At 43.0% G+C, this 24577-nt stretch overlaps 1 protein-coding gene across 2 annotated transcripts in view; it reads right to left on the bottom strand.

Annotated features, from left to right (window-relative positions):
- LOC115469357 (disintegrin and metalloproteinase domain-containing protein 9-like) overlaps positions 1-24577 on the bottom strand; it is a 240843-nt gene that overhangs the window by 75481 nt on the left and 140785 nt on the right. For both annotated transcript variants that reach the window (XM_030201903.1, XM_030201904.1), the window contains 4 exons: positions 20753-20924; positions 20466-20558; positions 19889-20084; positions 8026-8131 (listed from right to left, as the gene is read on the bottom strand). In XM_030201903.1, the coding sequence (XP_030057763.1) occupies positions 8026-8131; positions 19889-20084; positions 20466-20558; positions 20753-20924 (567 nt within the window). The remainder of the gene's footprint in view (positions 1-8025; positions 8132-19888; positions 20085-20465; positions 20559-20752; positions 20925-24577) is intronic.

The raw sequence follows: 24577 nt of genomic DNA on the forward strand, positions 1-24577 counted from the left end.
GGTTACCGATATGGAGCAGCAGTCAACGTAGAGAAAGGACTCTTGCCAAGAGGGAGGTAAGCATCACAGATCTGGAATCCTCAGACCATAGGGAGCAAAATGCAGCTGTAAGGCAGTGAGGAAAAACAACTCTCGCCAGGCCAGGAACAAAGAGGAAACTGGCCACTAACACCAAACTGAGGAAAAACCAGCTAAGGAACAGTCAAACTCCAGACTTAAAACAGATCCACTTCCTTACAGAAAAGTAGAGAAAAGCGCAGAGCTAAGAGGTGATAATCCAGATGCACAGCAATAGATCTGCTCGGCAGGAAAGAACTGCGCCCCTTACAGAAAAAGGAAGGAGTGCCAAATGTGCCAGGAGAGAGGCGCCTGAAACTAGAAAAGGCAAAATCTGCCTGTAAGCAAGGGAAGCGAAGAAGAGCTGTGGTAGTCCAAAAAAGGCACATTCCCATAAAGAGACACTGAAATGAGTCCAAGCAAAAGACTGGTAAAAATGGCGCTCCCAAGGGTACTCAGAAGAGGGATTTGAGCTAGCAGTTGCACACCAAGGTCAACTCGGACTCCCGCCAGAAGGAAAGTACCCTGCAGACAAACCAGAGCAGACAGGAGGGATCCATGAGGACGAGAGAACCAGAACCTCCCTAAGGAAGGGAGGAAAAGCTCCAAAACAAGAATCAAAGAGCAGGGGTGACTCAAGCAAGATGCCTGAAGCAGCAGAGACCGGATGGTCTGAAAAAGAACTGACCAACAGCCACGTAAGGGGGAAAGGGAAATGGGACTTGAGGCTGACAGGAATGAAAAAAATAGCAGTGGACTAAAAAGACAGAGCCTGCAGCCAAAAGGAGCCAACGAGAGACTTCCCCCACTTTGGAAATGGCAGACTAAGACCTCCAAACCGCAAAGATAGTAACATAGTAAATGACAGCAGATAAAGACCTGTACAGTCCATCCAATCTGCCCAACAAGATAAACTCATTTTACATGGTATGTGATACTTTATATGTATACCCGAGTTTGATTTGTCCTTGCCTTTCTCAGGGCACAGACCGTACAAGTCTGCCCAGTACTACTACTATTTAGCATTTTTATAGCGCTACAAGGCGTACGCAGCACTGCACAAACATAGAAGAAAGACAGTCCCTGCTCAAAGAGCTTACAATCTAATAGACAAAAATAAAGTAAGCAAATCAAATCAAACAAGTTATAGCATAGAGCAGAACTATGCATGGGACCAGTAGCGTAGCCAGGAACGTTATACAGGGGGGGTCTCTCCCTGCCACCCCCCCAACCTTACTCCTTGTACTAAGTTCTGAAGCTAACATCGAAGCCCCTTAAAATTTACACTCCAGCCCATCCCTATCTATTCAGTCACGGTCTGGGCGTAGACCATAGAAGTCTGCCCAGCTCCCATTTTGTTTCCCAATTACCGGCGTCACCACCCAATCTCCGCTAAGATTCCACGGAACCATTCCTTCTAAGCAGGATTCCTTTGTGTTTATCCCATGCATGTTTGAATTCCATTACCGTTTTCATCTCCACTACCTCCAACCAGCCTCCGTCTAGGACCGTGAAGAGGAGAAAAACAACTGAGTTTCGTGATCCTGACATTAGCTGTGCGCACAAAATAAAGGCTTACCTCAGAGGCAGAAATTCAGATATACCTACGACCACAGAAGAGAAGAACTCCACAGGGGAGACAAGTTACTCCATGCCACAATCAACCATCACACCAGCCAGGGGAGGTAGGGGAGGGGAGGGAACCAGGGTCACTGGATATCACCATAGCTGGCAGATGAGGAACTCAGGACCATTGAGTATCATCTAAAACTAGCCCCAACATGGCTACCAGCACACCCCTGGCTCCACTGTCACCAGAAGAATCTGGGACAGGAGCTACCAGCCAGCAATCCAGAGCAGCTGCACGATCCGTCCAGCATCCAATAGGAGACAGAGAAAATACTGAACATTCCAGGCTGCACGATACCCTTAAGGGGCGGTTTACTTGGAACTATTTTCTCTGACTCCTTCCGCTGGTAGATGGACACAACCCATTAGTCTGGACTGGTTTGGTATAGATGACAAGGAAGGAGATCTGTTTCCTAAACAGACCATATCTCCTAGGTGTAAAGCCCAATGACATCAGCTCCCCCATATCAGGTTGGATGCATCCATTGTTAATACCTTCTTAGGATACAAAATTTGGAATGGCAGTCCTATAGTCAAATTTGACTAAATTGTCCATCTGAGAAGGAAGTGGTCCAACTCTGAAGGGACCTTGACAAGCACTGTAGAGGCTATGTGGCCTAACAATCTCAACATCTGCCGAGCTGTGATCTGCTTGCTGCTTTGGACTTACAAGGCAATTGCCACTAAGACACCCACTCTCTCTTGAGGTAGAAAAGCCCAAGCCTACACAGTATCGAGCAGACCTCCTAGTAGTTGCTGATAATCACTGTTACCATATTCTCCGGCAAAAAGTTCTAGAGCTTAACTATTCGTTGAGTGAAAAAATATTTCCTCCTATTGGTTTAAAAAGTATTTCCATGTAACTTCCTTAAGTGTCCCCTAGTTTTTGTACTTTAGGAACAAGTAAAAAAAAAAAAAGTAAATAAATAAATAAATCGATATATTCGTTCTAAAACACCCAGGATTTTGTAGACCTCAATCATCTCTCTCCTTATCCGTCTCTTTTCCAAGCTGAAGAGCCCTAAACTCTTTAGCCTTTCTTCATATGAGAGGACTTCCATCCCTTTTATCATTTTGGTAGCTCTTCTTTGAACCTTTTCTAATTCTGCTATATTTTTTTTGAGATACTGCGACGAGAACTGAACGCAATACTCAAGGTGCGGTCGCACCATGGAGCGATAAAGAGGCATTATATTATTTTCTATCTTTAGTCACCATCCCTTTCCTAGTAATTCATAGCATCCTGTTTGCTATTTTTGGCTGCCGCTGCACACCGAGCAAAAGATTTCAGCGTATAATCTATGACAACACCTAAATCTTTTTCTTGAGTGCTGACCCCCAAGATGGACCCTAGCATCAGGTAACTATGATTTGGATTATTCTTTCAAATGTGCATCACCCTTGCATTTGGCCACATTAAATTTCTTCTGCTATCTGGATGCCCAGTCTTCCAATTTACTAAGGTCTTCCTGAAGTACTGCCTGGGTTGACGTCAATACCCTTTTGGGGTGCCAGCATCGAAGACTGCTCCACTGGCAAGGTAGGAGCCTCAGGAAGAAGCTGGGGCTGAGCCATAGCTGGCAAAAGTGCCCTCAATACCTGAGAAGTGTGCAGCTGTAGCATCTGTGCCAGCTCCTCCCTGAGCATGGCTCAGTACCACTCATCAAAGGTAGGCATCGGCAGAGGAGCCAGGACAGGGACAGCCAGCGAAGGAGCCGGTGCCAAACCGGAAGTATGAACCTGACTGCCCAGAGACTGGTGCACCAGCACCTCCATCAAGGAGGGCGATACTCCTCCCAGTGTTGGTGTTTTTTGGGTACCAGTGACACCGATGCTCTAGAACTCCCAGCACTGTGCGTCAAAGAGGACTGATGCTTTTGCTTCTCGAGCTTCCCCCAACACTGAGCATTGTGGCTCATCAGTGCTGATTAGGACATCATCGAACCCGTACATGTCCTTGGTGTCTGGTCCAACACCAACCATTCCCGGGGCTGACTATCAGCGCCCGATGCTGAGGAAGTGGAGACCTTATCAATTCCTGTGCACTCCTAGAGGTCTAGGCACCCATCAAGGTCAATGCTTCCAGTGCTAATGTCGAAGGATTGGCCTTCAAGGAACCAAAAAGTCTCTACTGTAGGACCTGATGCGCCCTCTATGTCCTGAACTCCATTTTAAAACAGAGAGAACATGTGTTAGGGTTATGGTGCATTGGGTGCCTTGGTGCAATGGCCCAAGGCACCCAATGCACCAAGTGTGCGGGTCCATCACTGAAATCACCCGATTACTTTGGGCGCACCTCTTGAAGCCACTGGGGATCGTCTTGAACATCAGAAAAAATCATGGCGAAATTAAATTCCTCAATTTTGAAGTACAAAAAGGGGGCGAGTACAAATCAAGGTCGGTGCTCAGGCCTAAGACGCCCTATAGAGTCATGAAAAACAAAGAAAACTCAAAAGGGGCAAAAACAATAAGAACTATGAGGGAAATCAGTCGAAAGTGAAAACAGAGAAAAAAGTGAAGAAAATGAAGGAAAAAACCCATACAGGAAGGCACTGCAAAGACATGTCCTCCCTGCTTTGCAGAAAAATGAAGATTGAGGGACCCGTGCTCATGCAGGAAGGCACCCACGTGTGCATAGTGGAATGTTGCTAGAATTTTATTGAAATATCTACACACTATACAGCGTCCGCACCGGTTTCATGGGATGACAACATGGGACCCACATGTGAGAATACAACTGAGCCTGCTTGTCCTCGAAGAAATGGAAATTAGACCCTGCAAAGGACTTAGGAGAAAATGAAGAACAGGAAGCAGTAAAGAGAGATCAGGACCAATCCACATGGAAAAACAAAATGGTCAAAGGTACAAAAAATTTTGATTTTTAATATTTACAGAACAAGTGCAAGGGGAACATGTGTGTTAAAAGAATCTTCTCTGCAACTACAAAAGGAAAACAGACTGTCGCCTAATCAATCTCTCTCTCTATATATATATATATATACACATATCCAGTGGCGTAGGAAGGGGGGGCGTAGGAAGGGGGGGGCGGTGGGGCGGTCCGCCCGGGTGCACGCCGCTGGGGGGTGTTGGCGCCTCGCTGGTTCCTTGCTCTCTCTGCCCCAGAACAGGTTACTTCCTGTTCCGGGGCAGAGAGAGCAAGGAACCAGCGAGGTGCCGACACCCCCCCAGCGGCGTGCTCTCGGCGGATTGGCCCTCCCACCTGCCCCTCACCGCCTTCCAGGTATGTTCTCGCAGGCGGGGGGGGGGGGGGGGGGGGGGTTGCGCTACGGGGGGGGGAGGGTGCGTCGCGGCGACCCGCCCCGGGTGTCAGCTGCCCTCGCGACGCCACTGTACATATCTATATATATCTATATCTATCTATAGCTATATATATATATATATATATATACACACACATATATACATATATTATATATACATAGATACATATATACATATACACAAGACTACAGATCAGAAACAAACACCCTCTCTCAAACTTGCCATCCTCACCTACCTCCCCACACACAACACATGCCTAGCACAAACACAACACAAAGCAGAAATATACACATATGCAAAACTCATGCATACCCAAAAAAAAGTACACACAGGGAATAAGAGTTCCCTACCATTTATTTCATTTTCTTTGTTGTCAAATCTGCTCTGAAAACTACTTCATGAATTATACACTTTTCTTATTGATTCCTATGTTTATTGCCAAGTAACAACTCTGATTATTGGCAGAGTCCGATAAAGTCATTGGCAAACTTTGCGAATACTTTGTGAACACATGTTTAGGGGGACCTATGATGTATGCTCAGCACTCAGGTGGTCAGGATTGCCAACTGTCTGGATATTTTCAGAAGTCACTAGAATTTTACATTTATAACTAGAAAGAAGAACGACAGGTAGTGTGTCATATTTTTCTGAGTTTAAAACCTCTATCTGCAGTTTTCTATTTCCAGCCAATGGAAAGAGGACTGGAAGGCAACTACAGTCAAAGAAAGGAAGGAAGGAAGTGATCTGGAGTTTCTGTGCTACAGAAGTGAAGTTTCTACATCTGGTGGGAGGTGGACGTTCAACAAACCCCCTTCAAAAAATGTCACAATACATTTCTATGGGAAAAGCAGCCCTCAACAGCTGCAGTAAACATACACTGATTCACGTTAACATTATGATTAAGAAATTGCAATAATCAGGTTAATACGTTTTATCTGTTTACTGTTGTTTAATTGTCTTGTTTCACTCTCCCTATTTTGTGGTCTAAGGAAGAGTTTATAATTACCTGATTGAAATAATTCTTGTATTATTTTGTCTGTATTTCTGGCAAGTTATTTTAGTGCTTGTAAAATTAAATTCTTATAAATAAAATTAAAAAAAAAAAAAAAGAAATTGCACCTGTCAAACTGCCTTCCTCTCTCATCTCTGATCACAGACATACACAAAGAACACACACATGTACAGACACATACAAATATGTACAACCCCCCCCCCCCCCCAACACACAGATGCATTTATATGCAGATGAATTGGAAAGAATTTCATGAGCCATGCTATGCATGCTTTTCCCACTTGTTTTCTTTATTTACATTTGCTACCCCCCCTCACCCCACTGTGTTCTCCTTTCCCTCCAAAAAAAGCATAACTGTTTATGAACAGCTTTAAAACCAGTTATGCTAACTTCTTTTGCCACATCCTCTAGCAACAAATTACAGAGCTAAATTGTGTATTAGATTGTGAATGTGAAATTGCAGTTTTTTGAACAACGTATTGCTAGATGGAATATATATAATATAAAGCAAGCAAGCAAACGGGAAAATGGTGTGCATCTGAGAAAAAACTTCAGACTACAATCATCATACAAGGTAAGACTGAAGGACTGATGCACAAAGCTTACCATGCTGGCAACATTTGTTTTAGTCTGGATGTAGCCCGTCTAAAACAAATGTTATTTAGCGAGTAATGCACAAAGGGGTTTTCCGTGGCTCTAACGTGTGCCATTAGCAGCCACCAAGAACCCTATGCAAATGTATTATGGGCTCATTAGTATTTAAATGAGCATTCCGAGCGATGCACAGCCATCGCCATGCTCTGTGTGCCTACCTTTAACGTACAAAAATTAACGACAAGTCTGGAGCGGTTATAGGATGCAGTCTGCTTGCACTGTATATAGTGCAAGCAGACTGCTCCCCATGGTAGGTGTCAGTGGAGCTCCCCTCCCCCCCAACCCAGGCCAGGCACTCTAGTGGCAAGCTCTGGTAGTCTAGTAAGATTCCTTCCCACCCCCCCCCACCCCCAGACTCTTCCACATACCTTCAAAGTTGGAGGCAGGAGGACCATCTCCTGCCTCTGGTCCTCCCAGAACAAAATGGTGACGCCCAGCCCTTGCACGGTGCATCAATTTTGTTCTGGGTGGGACCAGAGACAGGAGGGAGGAGATGGTCCTCCTGCCTCCAACTTTGAAGATATGTGAGACGGTTGGGGGGTGAGAAGGAATCCCACTAGGCCTCTAGGGCTTGTCACTAGACTGCATGGGCTGGGACCCACCAGGTCAAGTTGGTATGGGGGGGGTCCACTGGACCACCAGAGATTTTGGAGGTAAAGTAGAGGGGAGGGGTTATTCAGTCACATGGGGAAGGGGTCCATGGATTTTTTAGGTTCCCGGGGAAAGGGTGGGGGGGATTGCACTGGACCACCAGGGATTTTGGAGGTTGAGGGGTTTTGTTTGAGTTGTACGGGGGATGGGGGGGGGGGGCTCGAGACACATACCCCCCCCCCCCCAAAAAAAAAAAAACTCTAAAAACTCCGTAATGGGCAAACTATCAAATGCCCTTCGAGTCGCAAACAGCAACTGATGCACAAAATCTGTGCATCTCATTTGCATGCCATCCTCTTTGTGCATCGGTCACTGTGCATCGGTAAACTCTCCATGGCACCCATAATTTTCAGGTGCCTTTGTGCATCTGGCCCTGAGATCTAACTTTAATCTGACAGCTGATCTATTTACTTGCTTTCTAATAAAGCAGCATGGCAAGCCACATCATCTTTTCAGATACACACTAATTGTATTACTTGAAATCAATACCAACATCAAAGCTTTGTTAGCTCTGGTATGCATCCAAATGCCTTACTAAATACTGCTAAAAATCCTAGTTTTTTTAAACCTGTCTTTTGTTTTATGTTCAAATATTTATTTATTAGGATTTATGTATGCAGCCAGGGGGAACTCTAGGTAGTCTCAGCTCTCAAAATAAAGCAGACATTTTGGTTTTGAGTTTCCCAGCAATCACCATGTAAACATACACAATCACTCCTGATTAAAAGGTCCCGACTAACCTGATGTCACACTTCCTGTAGCTTGTGTCTTGGAAGCCGCAATTGCCAAATCTGTCACCTTTAGAATTCACTTCTCTAAAGCAAACCTCTGGGGCTGCTTTTGCCTCTGCAGACAGAAGATATAAAACATAGACATAAAAGGTCTGGTTCAATACATAAAATATCATGAAGGTGCCTGCATGAGCCACAGCCAAAAAATGTCACAGTTTCTTATTTTTGACTGCATTGCATTTATTCCTGCTTGTCTATAGGGGACAGGCAGAACCACACAACGGGAGAGATGCCAAGGATCAAACCTTCCCAAAGAGTGAGACTTATCAGAGTGATATTTTTCAGACGGCATATCTGGGGTATAAATCTAGAAAGGTATAAGTGTAATATTGTTTTGCAAAAGAAAGGAAGCAACATAAAATGACATTTTCTTTTGTTTGAAGCCTCTAAAAGGATATAGAGTGGATGCAATATGAGAATTTTCAAAGGAATTTTGTCCAGTGGCTCAAGCATGCACATAGGTTTCACTGCACAGGTATTTCTAGGTGCAGAAAAAAAGGTGGGGCTGGAGGGAGCCAGTAGCAGAAGAGTATGCTACTGTGAAACCGATTATAGTTTTTTGGGTTTTTATTTTTTAGTTCACATAAATATAAGACATTGAATAATCAATAGTATGAGTGATTAAAAAGATTAGATTTCAGTGATCTAGCAAATAATTTTAACTGCTATGTAGTAACAGTCATTTTTTATAAAATTAATGCTTTTTAGATTATGCTTCATTTAAATTAATGCTTCATTCTTCTCATTTCCATGATGTAGTGGCAGCTTCATCAGGGCCAATACAAGATTATTATCTAAAGTAGGCTCAGCTTTGCCCGCCTCTCCTTCCCTACCTCAACCAATTAGCTATCAAGTGCTAGCCCCTCTCCCTGCAAGATTAAACAACAATCATGATTACCTCAACTTCATCCTTCCCAGAACAATCCTGCACAGACGGACATACTTTGGCGCACTTTTACCAGTGTGGTAAAACTCAGCAGGTTACATAAGAATAGCCATACTGGGTCAGACCAATGGTCCATCTAGCCCAGTATCCTATTTCCAACAGTGGCCAATCCAGGTCACAAGTACCTGGCAGAAACCCAAATAGTAGCAACATTCCATGCTACCAATCCTAGGGCAAGCAATGGCTTCTCCATGTCTATCTCAATAGACTATTGACTTTTCCTCCTGGAACATGTCCAAACCTTTTTTAAACCCGGATACACTAACCGCTGTTACCACATCCTCCGGCAATGAGTTCCAGAGCTTAACTATTTGTTAAGTGAAAAAATATTTCCTCCTATTTGTTTTAAAAGTATTTTCATGTAACTTCATTAAATCTTCCCTAGTCTTTGTACTTTTTGAAAGAGTAGCAGAGAGATTGAATTAATTCTTTGCTTCGGTCTTCACCGAGGAAGATTTGGATGGGATACCAGTGTCGGAAATGGTATTTCACGCGGACGAGTCGGAGAAACTTACTGACTTCACGGTAAACCTGGAGGACTTAATGGGGCAGTTCAGCAAACTGAAGAGTAGCAAATCTCCTGGACCTGATGGTATTCATTCTAGAGTACTGATAGAACTGAAAAATGAGCTTGTGGAGCTACTGTTAGTGATATGCAATTTATCCTTAAAATCAAGCGTGGTACCAGAAGATTGGAGGGTGGCCAATGTAACGCCGATTTTTTAAAAAGGTTCCAGTGGAGATCCAGGAAATTATAGACCGGTGAGTCGGACGTCGGTGCCGGGCAAAATTGTAGAGGCTATTATCAAAAACAAAATTACAGAGCACATCCCAGGACATGGATTACTGAGACCAAATCAGCATGGCTTTTGTGTGGGGAAATCTTACCTGAGCAATTTACTTCAGTTCTTTGAAGGAGTAAACAAACATGTGGACAAAGGGGAGCCGGTTGATATTGTGTATCTGGATTTTCAAAAGGCGTTTGACAAGGCACCTCATGAAAGGCTACAGAGGAAACTGGAAGGTCATGGGATAGGAGGAAATGTCCTATTGTGGATTAAAAACTGGTTGAAGGATAGGAAACAGAGAGTGGATTTAAATGGGCAGTATTCACAATGGAGAAGGGTAGTTAGTGGGGTTCCTCAGGGGTCTGTGCTAGGACCGTTGCTTTTTAATATATTTATAAATGATTTAGAGATGGGAGTAACTAGTGAGGTAATTAAATTTGCTGATGACACAAAGTTATTCAAAGTCGTTAACTCGCGACAGGATTGTGAAAAATTACAAGAGGACCTAACGAGACTGGGTGTCTAAATGGCAGATGACGTTTAATGTGAGCAAGTGCAAGGTGATGCATGTGGGAAAAAAGAACCCAAATTATAGCTACATCATGCAAGGTTCCACGTTAGAAGTTATGGACCAAGAAAGGGATCTGGGTGTCGTCGTCGATAATACACTGAAACCTTCTGCTCAGTGTGCTGCTGCGGCTAGGAAAGCGAATAGAATGTTGGGTATTATTAGGAAAGGTAAGGAAAACAGGTGTGAGGATGTTATAATGCCGTTGTATCGCTCCATGGTAAAATTGGAAAAGGTGCAGCGAAGGGCAACTAAAATGATAGCGGGGATGGGACGACTTCCCTATGAAGAAAGACTAAGGAGGCTAGGGCTTCTCAGCTTGGAGAAGAGACGGCTGAGGGGAGACATGACAGAGGTATATAAAATAATGAGTGGAGTGGAACAGGTGGATGTGACGCATCTGTTCACGCTTTCCAAAAATACTAGGACTAGGGGGCATGCGATGAAACTACAGTGTAGTAAATTTAAAGCAAACCGGAGAAAATGTTTCTTCACCCAACGCATAATTAAAGTCTGGAATTCGTTGCCGGAGAACGTGGTGAAGGCGGTTAGCTTAGCAGAGTTTAAAAAGGGGTTAGACCGTTTCCTAAAGGACAAGTCCATAAACCACTACTAAATGGACTTGGGAAAAATCCACAATTCCAGGAATAACACGTATAGAATGTTTGTACATTTGGGAAGCTCGCCAGGTGCCCTTGGCCTGGATTGGCCGCTGTCGTGGACAAGATGCTGGGCTCGATGGACCCTTTGTCTTTTCCCAGTGTGGCATTACTTATGTACTTAAAAAAACTGATTCACTTTTACTCGTTCTACACCACTCAGGATTTTGTAGACCTCAATCATATCTCCCCTCACCAGTCTCTTTATCAAACTGAAGAGCCCTAACCTTTTAGCCTTTTCTCAGGAGTTCTATCCCCTTATTCATTTTTAATTTTATTTTTGCTCCATTTATATCCCACATTTTCCCACCTATTTGCAGGCTCAATATGGCATCTTAGCAGTTATCACTTTTAGCAGCTAACAGTTAGCAACATATATAGCTATCAGTAGTCACCAGTGGACACGGGGTTTAGGAAGAGGGTATGAAAACTATTAGCTGAGTTTCTCTGCTAAATGGCTGAGATCACCTGAGCGATAAGTGGTCCACAGGACTATTTTCATAGAAAGCACCAGCCTTCATGTCCTGACTGCTTCTCAGCAGAGCCTAAAGGACCCAGAACCTCGATTATTGATATAGAACATGGCGACTAGATTTTCTGAATGTTGAAATGTCTAAAGGGTATAGAAGATGGCCTAAAGCTCTATTTAATTAATATGGAGAATGCTTTCTCTGCATGTCCACAAGCACAGGTGAAAGAAATGCATCCGTGATGAGGATGAAATACTGTGTTCAGGAGGTGTATCACCTCCTGAGGTTGGAGGGCCCCTGGTATCAAAGTAGTATGTGTCTTATCTTTTTTGAAAGTGGTTGGTTGACAGTGTTGATTTCATTGGAATTTTAGCTGCCACCAAAGAGGCCACCGCCTCAGGTGGAGTCTTGCAAAGGAAACAATATAGATAGTGGTTGCCATATGACCCAGAATCCTAAGAATGATGTGACTGTCACAATTACTGGATAGCTACAAACATAACATTCTTATTGTGTACAGTCTGTCCTCTGGAAGATATACTCTGCCCTGCTAAGTTACCAAGCATGCACCGATGATGTGTATACTTTATGTTGAAATGATTTTTATTGATGTAACTTTTCTTCATTTATGTAAAACCTAGATTTCCAAGTGTGTTCATGGTAGCTTGTAAATCACCTGTCTAGAAGCCAGAAGAATGGCTGTCTGGACAATAGTATGATCCAGCCAATGGGAAGGCTGCTTTGTTAAAGGGCGAAGATGCTGAACTGTAACTGCTGGAGTAAGAGAGAAAGTGGAAGCTAAGCCCTGCTGTGGAATCAGTGAGAGTTCTGAGCAAGGGGTGAGGGAGAGAAAATGGTTGAAAAAAGGTGGGAATTTAAGAAGAATGGGACAAAATGCATAGGTGCCCAATAAAAGAGGCTTAGGGAGCCTAAGCCTCCCCAGGTGCAACCATGATCTCACAGATGCCTGGTATAAGAAGCTTGGAGAGGCGAAGCCTCCCGAGGCCCAACCATGTCCTCCACCTTTCTCCTGCTGCTGTTATTGAAATTACACTAGAAACCAAAATTTATTTGTATGATGAGTTTTATGGGGAAATATCCTTGCTGTGTTCTAAATCCATTGTTGGTGGAGGGCCAAGAAGTTCTCTGGATGCAGAATGTGTCTGGCTTCAATACCATATGTGTGTTGGAGGACCATGGCTCAATGGGGCTGAAATGTGCAGTCTACTGTACGTCCCTTAGCTCTCAATTGGCCTGCTGCCACTGAAGCCTGCACTGCAACCCTCATTGAAGTTATGGGGAGTGAGGTAGAGGTCGAGCATGGAGTGGGGTAGGGACAGAGCATGAGTGCATCAGGTTGCTGTTTCTTCTCTTTCAAAAAAGAGTTGGCAACTCTAGTGCCCACCATCCAACCTCTTGGCCCACCCAAAAATTGCATTCTGGCTACGCCACTGAACTAGACATGCTGCAGCATTCTGTACCAATTGCAGCACTTTAATCCTAGAGTTACTCAACCCAAGATATAGAGCATTGCAATAATCAAGCCATGACAAAACCATGCTCTTTATAACTCCACAAAAATCTTTTAGTGGTAACATGGGTTTCAATCTATACAAGAGTCCAAGCCGAGCAAAACAAGATTGAATAACATTCACCACTTGTTGTTTCATTGTCAACCCTGAATCTAAACACACACCCGGCAATTTCAACAACCTTTGTACAGGTAAACTTACCCAGTTCAACATCAAAGACGAGGACCAGAACTCTTCTACACTCTGTCCCAAAATCATTACTTCAGATTTTTTAACATTCAGTCATAAACCATGTTCACACATCCAAACATTGATTTCATTCATGTAGAACTGTGCTTGTACCTCCTATGTGTACTCCACACATTAATAGGAAAGAAAAACTGAATATCATCAGCTTATATACAGTAACTAGCCTGTAACGTTTGAAATATTTGCCCTAGAGAAGCCATATATACATTAAACAATAGAGCTGAAAGAGGAGAGCCCTGCGGCACCCCCTGCACACTACAGGAGACCATGTGTCACTGTTTTCTCTTTATTTGGTGCTGCATTGTATGCAGAGTCTGGCTTATCATGGGGTTCAGTTTAATTTTAGAAATTCTTAAAATCAGAAAAGTCTATGATTTTAATACTTTAAATTTGACTGTATATCCTAGGTATGTCTAGTTATATTGCTGTAATCTACCTTGAACCTTTAAGGTATGGGTGGAATGTAAGTATTTGGATTTGAATTTTTGCCTAAAATATTCATATTTTTAGTTTGTGGTTTCTTATTCTGTACTTGGTGAGGGTCTATCTGTGTTCTGCTTGTGTGATAAAGACCAAGTATTCTGTTAGCACTGAATGTCTGTGTAGGTTTGATCTGTACTAATTCGACTTGTTTAGTTTTCCCAATAGATGTATTGATGTTAAAGGCAGCAGCGTAAACACTGTGCCCACTGCAGTGTTTATGCTGCTGCCTTTTTCCTAGGTATGCCCTTGTTGTGTGATTCCTGGAAGTTAGTGCTACTATGGTATTGTAGAATTGTTCCAAGAAACAAAGAAGAAAGGAGAAACTCCAAACCTCACAAATGCGTATAAAGCCAACAGTTAAGGGTGAGGGAACAAAAAAAAAAAGAGGAAACCAAAGCTAATCCAAATAATCAGGTCTTTATTGCCTCAAAAATGATGTAAGCCAGTTGTCAAAAAGGCTCAACACGACCATGTTTCGGCAGGCATGCCTTCGTCAGGAGCCTCATCTTTCTGACCACACAAACAAGAGTATGAAAAAATGAAGACTGATACAACCATGATCTCATAGGTGTCTGATATAAGAAGCTTGGAGAGGATAAGCCTCCCCAGGCCCAACCCTATCCTCCACTTTCCTCCTGCTACCAACTCTGCCACTGCTGCTGCTGCTTCTAGGGACCAGCAAAGAACACTAGAGAATCTGGTACAAATATGGGCAAAGGAGGGAAGTACATACTGATTTATAGGAAAGTTTAGAACATTTTAAACTGGGTAGTTGACAACATTGATAAGGGAGAACAAAAACAAGTCATGATCCCTGAAATTTTTCACTAGCATATCATCCATTTGCAGGTCACTTGGCACAGGCAGGGACCCTAGATAGGCTTGTTGCTCGGTTCTTTTGACCAGGTACATCTCAGGATGTCAGGGATTACTGCCACTCATGGCTAGAGTGTCAAAAGGTGCTACAGAGGGTGCCTGAAAGGCCTCCTTTAATTCCTTTACCTACCCATTATGGAGTGGCCCATAGATAGGGTAGCTATATATATATGCTGGGACCCTTGGGCTGAAATTCTAGTAGATATCGATATATTTTGGTTGTGGTGGATTACACCACCAGTTATCCTTGGGCCGGTGCCAATGAGATGACATGTCCCATCTCACAAACAGCACTGCACCATAACCAAATGCATCAAACGATGTTATACATGTAACCACAGTAGCTAGAGCTATAGATGTGGCTGCCAAAACTGAAGAGATCCAGGCCATCACTAGAGCAGGACAGCAGGAGTTAGAGGAGGCTGCGGTGGCCAACATCACACAGGCAGCAGTGATAGAACTAGCTGTGGTAACTGGTGACACACAGGTGGCCACTGCCTCTGAACCCATATGCTTGCATGCTGCAGCTGAAGCCATACCTATGGATACATAACATATACTTGTAATAGCTGACATATGTGTGGATGCTCACTGATGCCCCACTTATGGTTACCACAGCCAAAGACATGCATTCAGCTGCAGTCTGGAATGCCACAGGAGTGGCCTAGTGGTTAGAGTGGTGGACTTTGGTCCTGGGGAACTGGGTTCGATTCCCACTGCAGGCACAAGCAGCTCCTTGTGACTCTGGGCAAGTCACTTAACCCTCCATTGCCCCACGTACAAATAAGTACCTGTATATAATATGTAAGCCGCATTGAGCCTGCCATGAGTGGGAAAGCGCGAAGTACAAATGTAATAAAAATAAAATAAAACAAATGTTCATCCAATGTACCAGACACCTGAAATATCTGATGCTACATAGGTAGGTTTGAAACTGTGCCATACATGCGGCTTCCTTAACTGGGCCAACTGTGCCATACCTGCTGCTCTAGCAGTTGCACATAAAGAGTGATAAGAGTAGCCATGCCACCCAGCCATTTTCCAATCACGGTAGCAGCTAATGAAAATGGAATGCAGATGAGCAAAATAGTATTATAATGTGTCCAAATCGTATTGTAATGAGATACACTACCATTTTCCGATTCCCTTACCGTGGAAACCCTAACAGGAGGTCTGCACCTCTCGTTGGGGCTGCTGTGAGGGAAACGTCCTTCACTCAAAAACAAAAAAGGACGTCCCTGACGAGCACTTGGACGTTTGCAGCTTAAGTGAAGGGCTACTACTCTGCCTTCTCACTCCAAAACACTCACGGGAAGCAGCGATCAGACAGGGCTACGAGGATGCTCTCTCTTCCTGCACTGCTTATTTGTCTTGTCCCCTGGAAATCTGAGTAGTTTGGAGGGTTTGTGTGCCTCGGATTCTGCTGTCCCCACACAGGGTGCTGCTGCGAGGGAATCAAAAGAAAAAAAAAACATCCTTCCGCTAAAGGCTATACCATGGCTGGCTAAGCAGGAGTTGGAGGTGCTAATTAAAAGATGTCCACCACTGATACAATGGCCCCTACAAATTTGGTGTAAAATTCGAGAACAGTTTTTCCCGGGGCATAAATACTTCCGGCACATGTACCTTAGATTTGCCCCCCATTTGGGACCAGGCAGGCAAGATAAGGCCTACCTCACTTGGGAGGAACTGGGACTGTGTACACTGGGGCAAATGTGGGAAGAAGACAAAATGGTAACGCTAGAAGAACTTTATAGAGAATATGGGTTATCCCCCTTGCAGGCGTTCCAATACTACCAAGCGCGGGATTTTATAACCCGAAGAGCAAAAGGGGAGCTAGGCTTGTCTGAAACTGGAATAGAAAGAGGAATGATGAAAGGGTGGGGGTAGAGGAAGTATCTCCAGGCTTTACGGAGCGCTGCTGGCATATTCCAACCCGATAGAACACTATTTGGCCAAATGGGGGGAGGCCCTAGGGGTAACATACACGCTCCCGCAATGGAAGTTAGCACTTCATTTTCTGCTTAAAGTGTCGATTTCTAGTGCCATGATTGAAAGTGGACATAAAATATTATATTGCTGGTATTATACTCCCCATCGCCTGGTAAAGATGTTTCGGACAGGCTTGGCTACATGCTGGCGACAATGTAATACAACAGGGGACATGTTCCACATTTGGTGGACTTGCAAACACACTCAGGCTTACTGGGTAGAGATATTGAAATTTGTACGTGAAGTCACCGGAGTGACATACCCATTAAAAATGGACCACTGTTTGCTGCACTTTAAACCTGAAGGGGTCCAGAACCCAGTACATCGATTTGCAGGACAAGTATTTGTGGCAGGCAAGTTGGTTTTGGCAGCAGCATGGAAACAACCGTCGCTTCCTGGCCTCGGAAGAGTCTTGCAGAAGTTGGACTATATCAGTCTGATGTCAAAGCTTACGGCAATGCGGACTGGCCGGTTAATGCAGCATCAGAAAATTTGGAAGCCATACGAACAATGGTTATCCTCGCAGCGGCTCTCTGGACAATAAGGTTGGGGAAGATTAAGTTGATTGTCTATCGAGAAGAGGGGTGGTGGGTGGGAGGGGAGGAGAGATTGGAAGAGACAGTTATGTTTTGGTTAAATGGGCATGTTCAAGAGGATTTGGCTAGCAATTTTGATGTATTAGTAATGTTTTATTCACTGTCAAATATATATATGAAAATAATAAAATTAATGGTTTAAAAAAAAAAAAAGAAAAGAAAAAAAAAAACATCCAAGTGCTCATCAGGGACGTCTAACATGAGCTGGACGTCTTCCTGCAGCTTTTGTGATGGGCGTACTACCTGCAATTAGGAAGGACTTCTCTGAAGAAAAAGAAAAAAAAGGATGTCCCTGTTTTTCTTACCTGCCTGAACTGACCACAAGCACAGTTCTCTCAACAGTTCCCTCCAAGGTTGTTTTCAGCTTGCGCCCCCCCCCCCCCCCCGATCAGAACATGCGCATGCTCTACTGGTCGACTGGCTTCTGAGGGAATAGAAAATGCAAGTGAGCTACAACGAGCAGCTCATTTGCATTCCCTTTCCTTGATGCATTCCCGTTGCTTACCGATTCGCTAAGGAATCAGTAAGGGAAGGGCATTAACTATTGTTTTAGTGCATCTTCCCCTAGGACATGTAGATGACTGCTGAACATAGAGAAGAAATTCAGCCATTTCACCTGCACAGCACAGCTGATTGTGCAATCATTTAAGACAGATGGTTGTCACATCTATGAAATACCGGATCTGTGCAAAGTCTGTTAGAAGGCACAGAAAATAGGCAGCTGCATAAACTGAATAGTACTGGCGGTTGTTGCAACTATGGAACAATCCAGTTATTGCAGGTAAGCAAACAGTGACTACTGCAATTACACAACAGAGATGAAGGTAGCATAAGCAACATACGTAGAAGTTGCAGGACATCTATACCAGCTGCCACTTTAGAAGAGTGATACAGATGGCTGCTGCTACTGGGCAGTAACCCAGAGGAGTGCCACCATCCTGTGCCACACTGGTGGTCACCGCCATCATGCAACACAGCTGGATGTCACCGCTATGCAATACCAGTGGGTGCAGTTAGTATGCAATATTGGTGCCACTGAGCAACCGTACCAGTGGGTGCAAGTGCATAATCCAGGTGGTTGGAGCAATTTGCAACCCAGGTGGACAACTGCACACACAGGAGCTGAGAAGCCCAGGAAGATATATAGAAGAAACTGTGCACTACATGTTTGGCTATTTATGCCAAAATATAGGCAGCTGGCTGAAGAAGATAAGAACAGTTGATTCTTAGGAACTCCATACAGGAAAAACTAAATACAGTTAACTGCAATTAATGACTGAATGCTGCACATAAGAACAGACTTAGCCTGATATTCAATTAAACAGAGAGAAAACTAGTAGAATATGTATCTACTATTCAGGTAGCTACTGTAACTATTAAGTTGACTGCACCAGAAATTACAAAAATAAATCAAACTGCAGCATACAACAATGAACCAATGAATAGGAGGCACATGTCCTAGTAAGGGGTAAAATCCTTTTTTTTTTTTTTTTACTTGAGGAGAGCTAATAAATGTCTGGATTTGATTACTGTGAATCAAACAGCCAGGAAACACTTGCGGGGGGGGGGGGGGGGGGGGGGGGGGGGGGGGGGGGGGGGGGGGGGGACCAAGCACCATCTGACAAATGGAAAGAGAATTTTGGCAGGGAAAATTATAACAATTGAAAACTGAGGAAACTTTTATGACACATAAACAGGAGTAGCTAATCCTCCACATAAAAGAGTCAAAGAAATAGTCGCGTAGAACATTGAACAACTTATAGAAACTGGATGGACAAAAGGTTCCTGTCACTAGTCCCTGCTATGAGAAAAAGTCAACAGCATAAAAAATAGAGGAAAAAGAACTCCCCACATAATATGACAAAAAACAAGGGAGACAACTCCAAGACGAGAATAGTGTGTCTGATAATGGAAAATATCAAGTAATTAAAGAAACAAGGAGGAAATGACATCAGAACCACAAGAAGAATGATCTTAGAGCTCTTTCAAGCTCGAGACCCTTTTCAGTTCTTAATCGTTTGTCATACTTCCACCTCCTAGCAAAACTTTACTATGGATACAAAAATATCGTATCAAAAACAATTCCAAAACCAAATCTAGTCTCATATACATTTTTAAACCTACACACACAGGTGCATGGAAAGTACAAATAATTCACTTATCTTATCAAAAAGGATATCCAGCACTGTACCCCATTTGGACCACCCAATGCTCACAAAATCCAAAAAACCGTTTTGACAGTACATCTGCTTCCAGGGTTATATCAGCCAAAGTATAGTCAAAATATATGCCCCAATGGAAGCGCTACAACTGCACCAGGAAACAAAGTAATATCAGGCAATTCAAAGAGTGCTATGTTTGGGAAATGGAACTATAAACTTTGCAGCAACCTAGGGTGTCTCTCTTCTACCTCACATATTTTAATCCTCTTCTCATTCAGCCCAGTTATCTTGATATATACAAACCACAGAGGTCCCTTCACTCAAATTTCAGACTGGGATTCTCTCCCTCCCTGGAGCTATGAATATTACTTTGTAGCCCAAGTCTTCTGAACAAGTGCTGCTGGACCATTTAGTTACCCAAATTCCTTTTTTTTTTAATGATGCTTTCAATTATCCCTCCCAAAAATAGCCCCCAAAGGCACCACTCTTACTTGAACTAAAGATAGCCTGGCACTGTGCATCATAGGACTGGCACATGCCATTGTAGCAGTAGGCTTTGTTGTTTTGACATAGGTGACCATTCTGTATGAAGACATCAGGCTGGCAGAAGGGGGATGATCCGTTGCAGTATTCTGGGAGATCACACTCACTGATGCTCATCCTGCATATGGAGCCTCCAGGAAGGAACTGTGGGAAAAAAGAGAGAGAGAGAGAGAGAGAGAGAAAGAAAGAAAAGAAAAGAAAAGAAAAAAGAAAAGAAAGAAAGAAATGGCTTACAAGAGCAGCAAGTTTCAGCAAGGTACAGCCAGAGGCTGAGAGCTTAAAATGATACTTCACAGTCCTGCTTACTGATTTATGCAGATTTCATACTAATTTCTTTTTCTAGAAATATTATTTGGAAAAAGATTTTTGTTCAGTAAACAAAATCTTTATGGCCCTGGAATGAGAGATGCCATCTCATCACCGATGTTCTGCTACAGCAAGCGCTTCACTGCACTCATTTGTTGCATAGCACCACAACAAATGCTGACACAAGTACACCACAGATACACAAATGCAAGGGCCTACCCGACAGTTTTTACAGCAGGCTCCATATGCGCATTCAGCCCTTGAGCGGAGTTTACATGTCCCTGGCTCACAGCATGGGTCATTTTCACATTCCTGTAAATATGTAACATTTTAAAATTAATACATCAGAATGTACAAAGTTATTTCTTCCAGCATCAGAATGAAGAAGTCTTGCTTTATACAAGGATCTCTGAGTGAGCCTGAGCTAGGATTCTGAAAAGATGGGAGAGGAGGAGCCAATCATCTTTTTTTTTAACCCTAGTCTTTAATCCAGTCTAGGTACCAACCTTTGCTGACCCGCAGTCACACTCCTCCCCGACATCCACTAGCTTGTTGCCACAATAGGGGGCACTATAGGCTTCATCAGGTCTGGGGATGTTCAGTAAGCAGTTTCCACCCTTGTGCAAGATCAGTTTCTCAAAGTCGTCAGCACTGCAGCTGCTGAAGTTCTTTGAACCTCTACAGCACATAAACAAGCAAACAGATAAATGGCCTGCTTGGGGAAAAAAACAGAAGACACAAAGCACAAATCTGCTAACAATGTATTTTTTAAAAGCCATTTTTCTTGAGGAGCTCTAAGTCCTTACCAAAGGCTACTGGCATAATTACCCATGCTCGGTAATAACTTATACCCCTGGTTCATACCCCCAAAGCATAGCTTTAGACATCAAACAGTTTAATTTATTCAGAAAGCATCACCCAGTCAGCTTATAGAATCCAGTGCTATTATACTCAATATACTGTTATGGTTAGTTTTGGGGTGTTTTTGAGCCTATAGGGAAGGTTAAATTAGGCTTTGCTTCCTAGCTGTCCAGAGCAGGCCTGAACTGTATTTTTAGAAGAATTAAGCTGTCAGAATTATTGATCCAGGCTGGTGTACCAAACAGCATTGCAATGTGGAGCTGGACTGTTTGCTCTAGGTGAAATCATGAAACAGAAGAACCATGGTGCTAGGTCAGTAGGGCCACAATGATCTCAGACAATTATCCTGCCCATGAAGGTGGTCAGAGGGTAGGTCTGTAGAGACTTCCCTTTGATGGGACTATCAAAGAATGGGTTGTGTATCCTTTAGCTGACTTGCCCTTTGCATCATAGGACCAATTCCCATAATCCTCATTAAGATGGATCAATCATGAATGTCCAAGCTTCATTACTTCTATATTAGGCTGTCAACAGCCAATGACAGGATATGGTATTAATGGCTATGGAGACAAATCCTCTGTAACATGGGATTTCCTGGATAGAAGTGAAAGTGTAAGAGTGAGAGACGGAAAGTGAATGAGTGAGTTGGAGTATGTGAAAAATGGTGGACTCCAGCCCAGTAGAGGGACTAGAAAGATGTGCCATGAAGAAAGTTGACTCCCCGAAGGGGAGAGCAAGGATTTCTCCCTGGGCAAATGTAAGAAATTCCTATTCATATCAAGTTTAACATCAGAAATGCTGCTACAGTGAAATTCTGTTTTTAAATCAGACTCTTTTGGATCAGTACAGGTGTAACCCTGAGTTAGTTTGGGAACTATGATAAAAGTGTATCCTGGGCTGCAAGACACTAGGGGAGTGACTGGAGGACCCGGGAGGAGCTCAAGCTCAGAGGCTATATAAAGGAAGTCCAGAGGGGGAATGCGTGTCCTTGGTGCCTGAAGTCTTGACTATAGCCCCTGCCAGATGACCCGTGGAAAGCTAAAGGAGGTCCTGTATTGCTACTCTACTGTATTGGATTTAAGGGGCAGAGAACTGTCTAAGCCACACCAGTCAATAAGGAGACCAGACTTGGGCAGATTTGGGGAGTCCAACCCAAAACCACGGCTTCATACTGGTTTACCCGTGACTGGTCCAGAAATCTTCGAGGTAATACCTTGAAGAAGGAAGACGGTTAGAAGTGTTATCTTTTGATGGTATTGAAGTACATCAGAAGCATAAATCCATTCCGGGGAAAGAACAGGCTACAGGACAGGCTTAGGGTTCTGCACTTGTGTATAACCCCAATAAGAACTATTGCTTATGACCATCTGAATGCATAAATTGGAATTATAACATGGATTGTGTTTTGAGATCAATGCAGAAGAATTATCAGTTAACAAGTTAATAAATGTTTCAACTGTTCAGAATCCTTCAGAGTGTTGTGTGGTTCCTGATTTGTAAAGCTGATAGGAACTCAGACCTAAATAATAGTCTTCTGAAGCCCACTGTGAGTTCAGGACCAGTGCAACCTTAAATGACTTAGTGCTAGCTGTGGAGCTGGAACAGTAAGTGAGAGCATTGCCTAACTGGTGGCCTGAGTCCCAGAGCTCAACCCAGGTAAGTGGCTCAGGTTATACTGGCCTCACAGCATCTAGAAGGTCTAAGTCCATTCATCAAACAAGGGGTAAGCTAGAGTAAATGTGTGGTATTGACTCTGTGTGGAAACATTAAACATAACATCTTACTGAAACACAGGGATTGTAAATTTCTACATATTTCTTTAATCAGACCTTAATTTAAATTAATTAATCAATCAATGTGTACCTATTAATCTGAGCTAAATAAAAGCCATACTTTAACTCCCAAGCAAAGTTGTATGCACTGAGCACCTCGCATTAGGAGGGTGTTCAGGTAATGTCTAATAAGATATGAAAAGGTCTTCTAACACTGTAAATCTTTTTAATTATATACTCCAAATAAATTGATTTGAACTTCAATCCTCCATCTATCAAAGTTTACTTTGTGTTCCCAAACAAAACCTTTACAAATTTCCAATATCTAAATAATCATCACTAGTGAAGGATGTGTGGAAGAAAAAGTCTCAGAAACTGAAGAATGTGCTCTGTGCTCAAAAAGCTTTGAATTACTGGCACAAAAACCTTCCACTAGCATAACACCCTGATAAATTCACAAAATATTAGTTTAAAAATCAGTGGCAGTGACAGAACTAAAAAAAAAAAAAAATCAAACTTCACTAAGTGCTCAACCTTGATTCAACAAATGTAGGTGCAAGCCCAATCTTATAATCTCGACAGTGGCCAGTTTTTCATAGTGCTTTCACTGCTGCATCAAGGACGCTAAGGGCATAAATTGTACAGTGCTCTTGAATTAGTTGAAGATATTTTAGATCTAGTCCTTAGTGGAATGCAGGAATGCTACCAGAGGTAACAGTGTTGGATCCTCTGGAAAACAGTGATCATAACATGATCACATTTGAGCTGATATCTAGAGTGAAGCAATATACTGTAGCAACATTCAATTTTCAAAAGGGTGACTATGAAAAAATGAGGAAAATGGTTAGAAAGAAGCTAAAAGGGTAGGCGCAAAGGTTAGGACTTTAAACTAGGCATGGACAATGTTTTAAAAAATACCATCATTCAAGCCCAGACCAGATGTATCCCAGGTATCAGCAAAGTTGGAAAGAAGAGCAAACAGCTAGTGTGGTTAAAAGGTGAAATGAAAGAGGGTATTAGAGCCACAACAGCATCCTTCAAAGAATGGAAAACGGAATTGAAGAAAATAAAAAGCAGTGTCAAGCTAGATACAAAGCACTGATAAAGAAGACTAAAAAAGAATATGAAGAAAAACTTGCCATGGAGACAAACTCATAGTAACTCCTTTTTCAGGCACATCAGAAGCAGAAAGACTGTGACAGAATCCGTGGGACTGTTAGAACATGAAGGAGCAAAAGGGGCACTCAGGGAGGACAAGGCCACAGCACAGAGATAGAATGAATTCTTTACTTCGGTTTTTATGGAAGATGTAAGATCTACCTGTACCAGAAATGGTTTTCAAGGGTGATGATGCAGAGGAACTGAAAAAAATCTCGGTGAACCTGTAAAATGTACTGAGCCAAACTGACAAGTTAAAGAGTGATAAATCATCTAGACCAGATAGCACACACCCCAGGGTACTAAAAGAACTCCAAACGTGAAATTTCTGATTTGATATTAGTGGTCAATGTAATACTGATTTTTAAAAAGGATTCCAGGGGTGATCCAGGAAATTACATACCGGTAAGCCTGGCTTCAGTGAAGGGAAAATAGTGAAAACTAATATAAAGAATAAAATTACGGAACACATAAAAACATGGTTTAATGGGGCAGAGTCAGCATAGGTTCAAAGCCAAGGGAAGTCTTGCCTCACCAATT

This window comes from Microcaecilia unicolor, chromosome 4, assembly GCF_901765095.1.
Source record: "Microcaecilia unicolor chromosome 4, aMicUni1.1, whole genome shotgun sequence".
Classification (NCBI taxonomy): domain Eukaryota; kingdom Metazoa; phylum Chordata; class Amphibia; order Gymnophiona; family Siphonopidae; genus Microcaecilia; species Microcaecilia unicolor.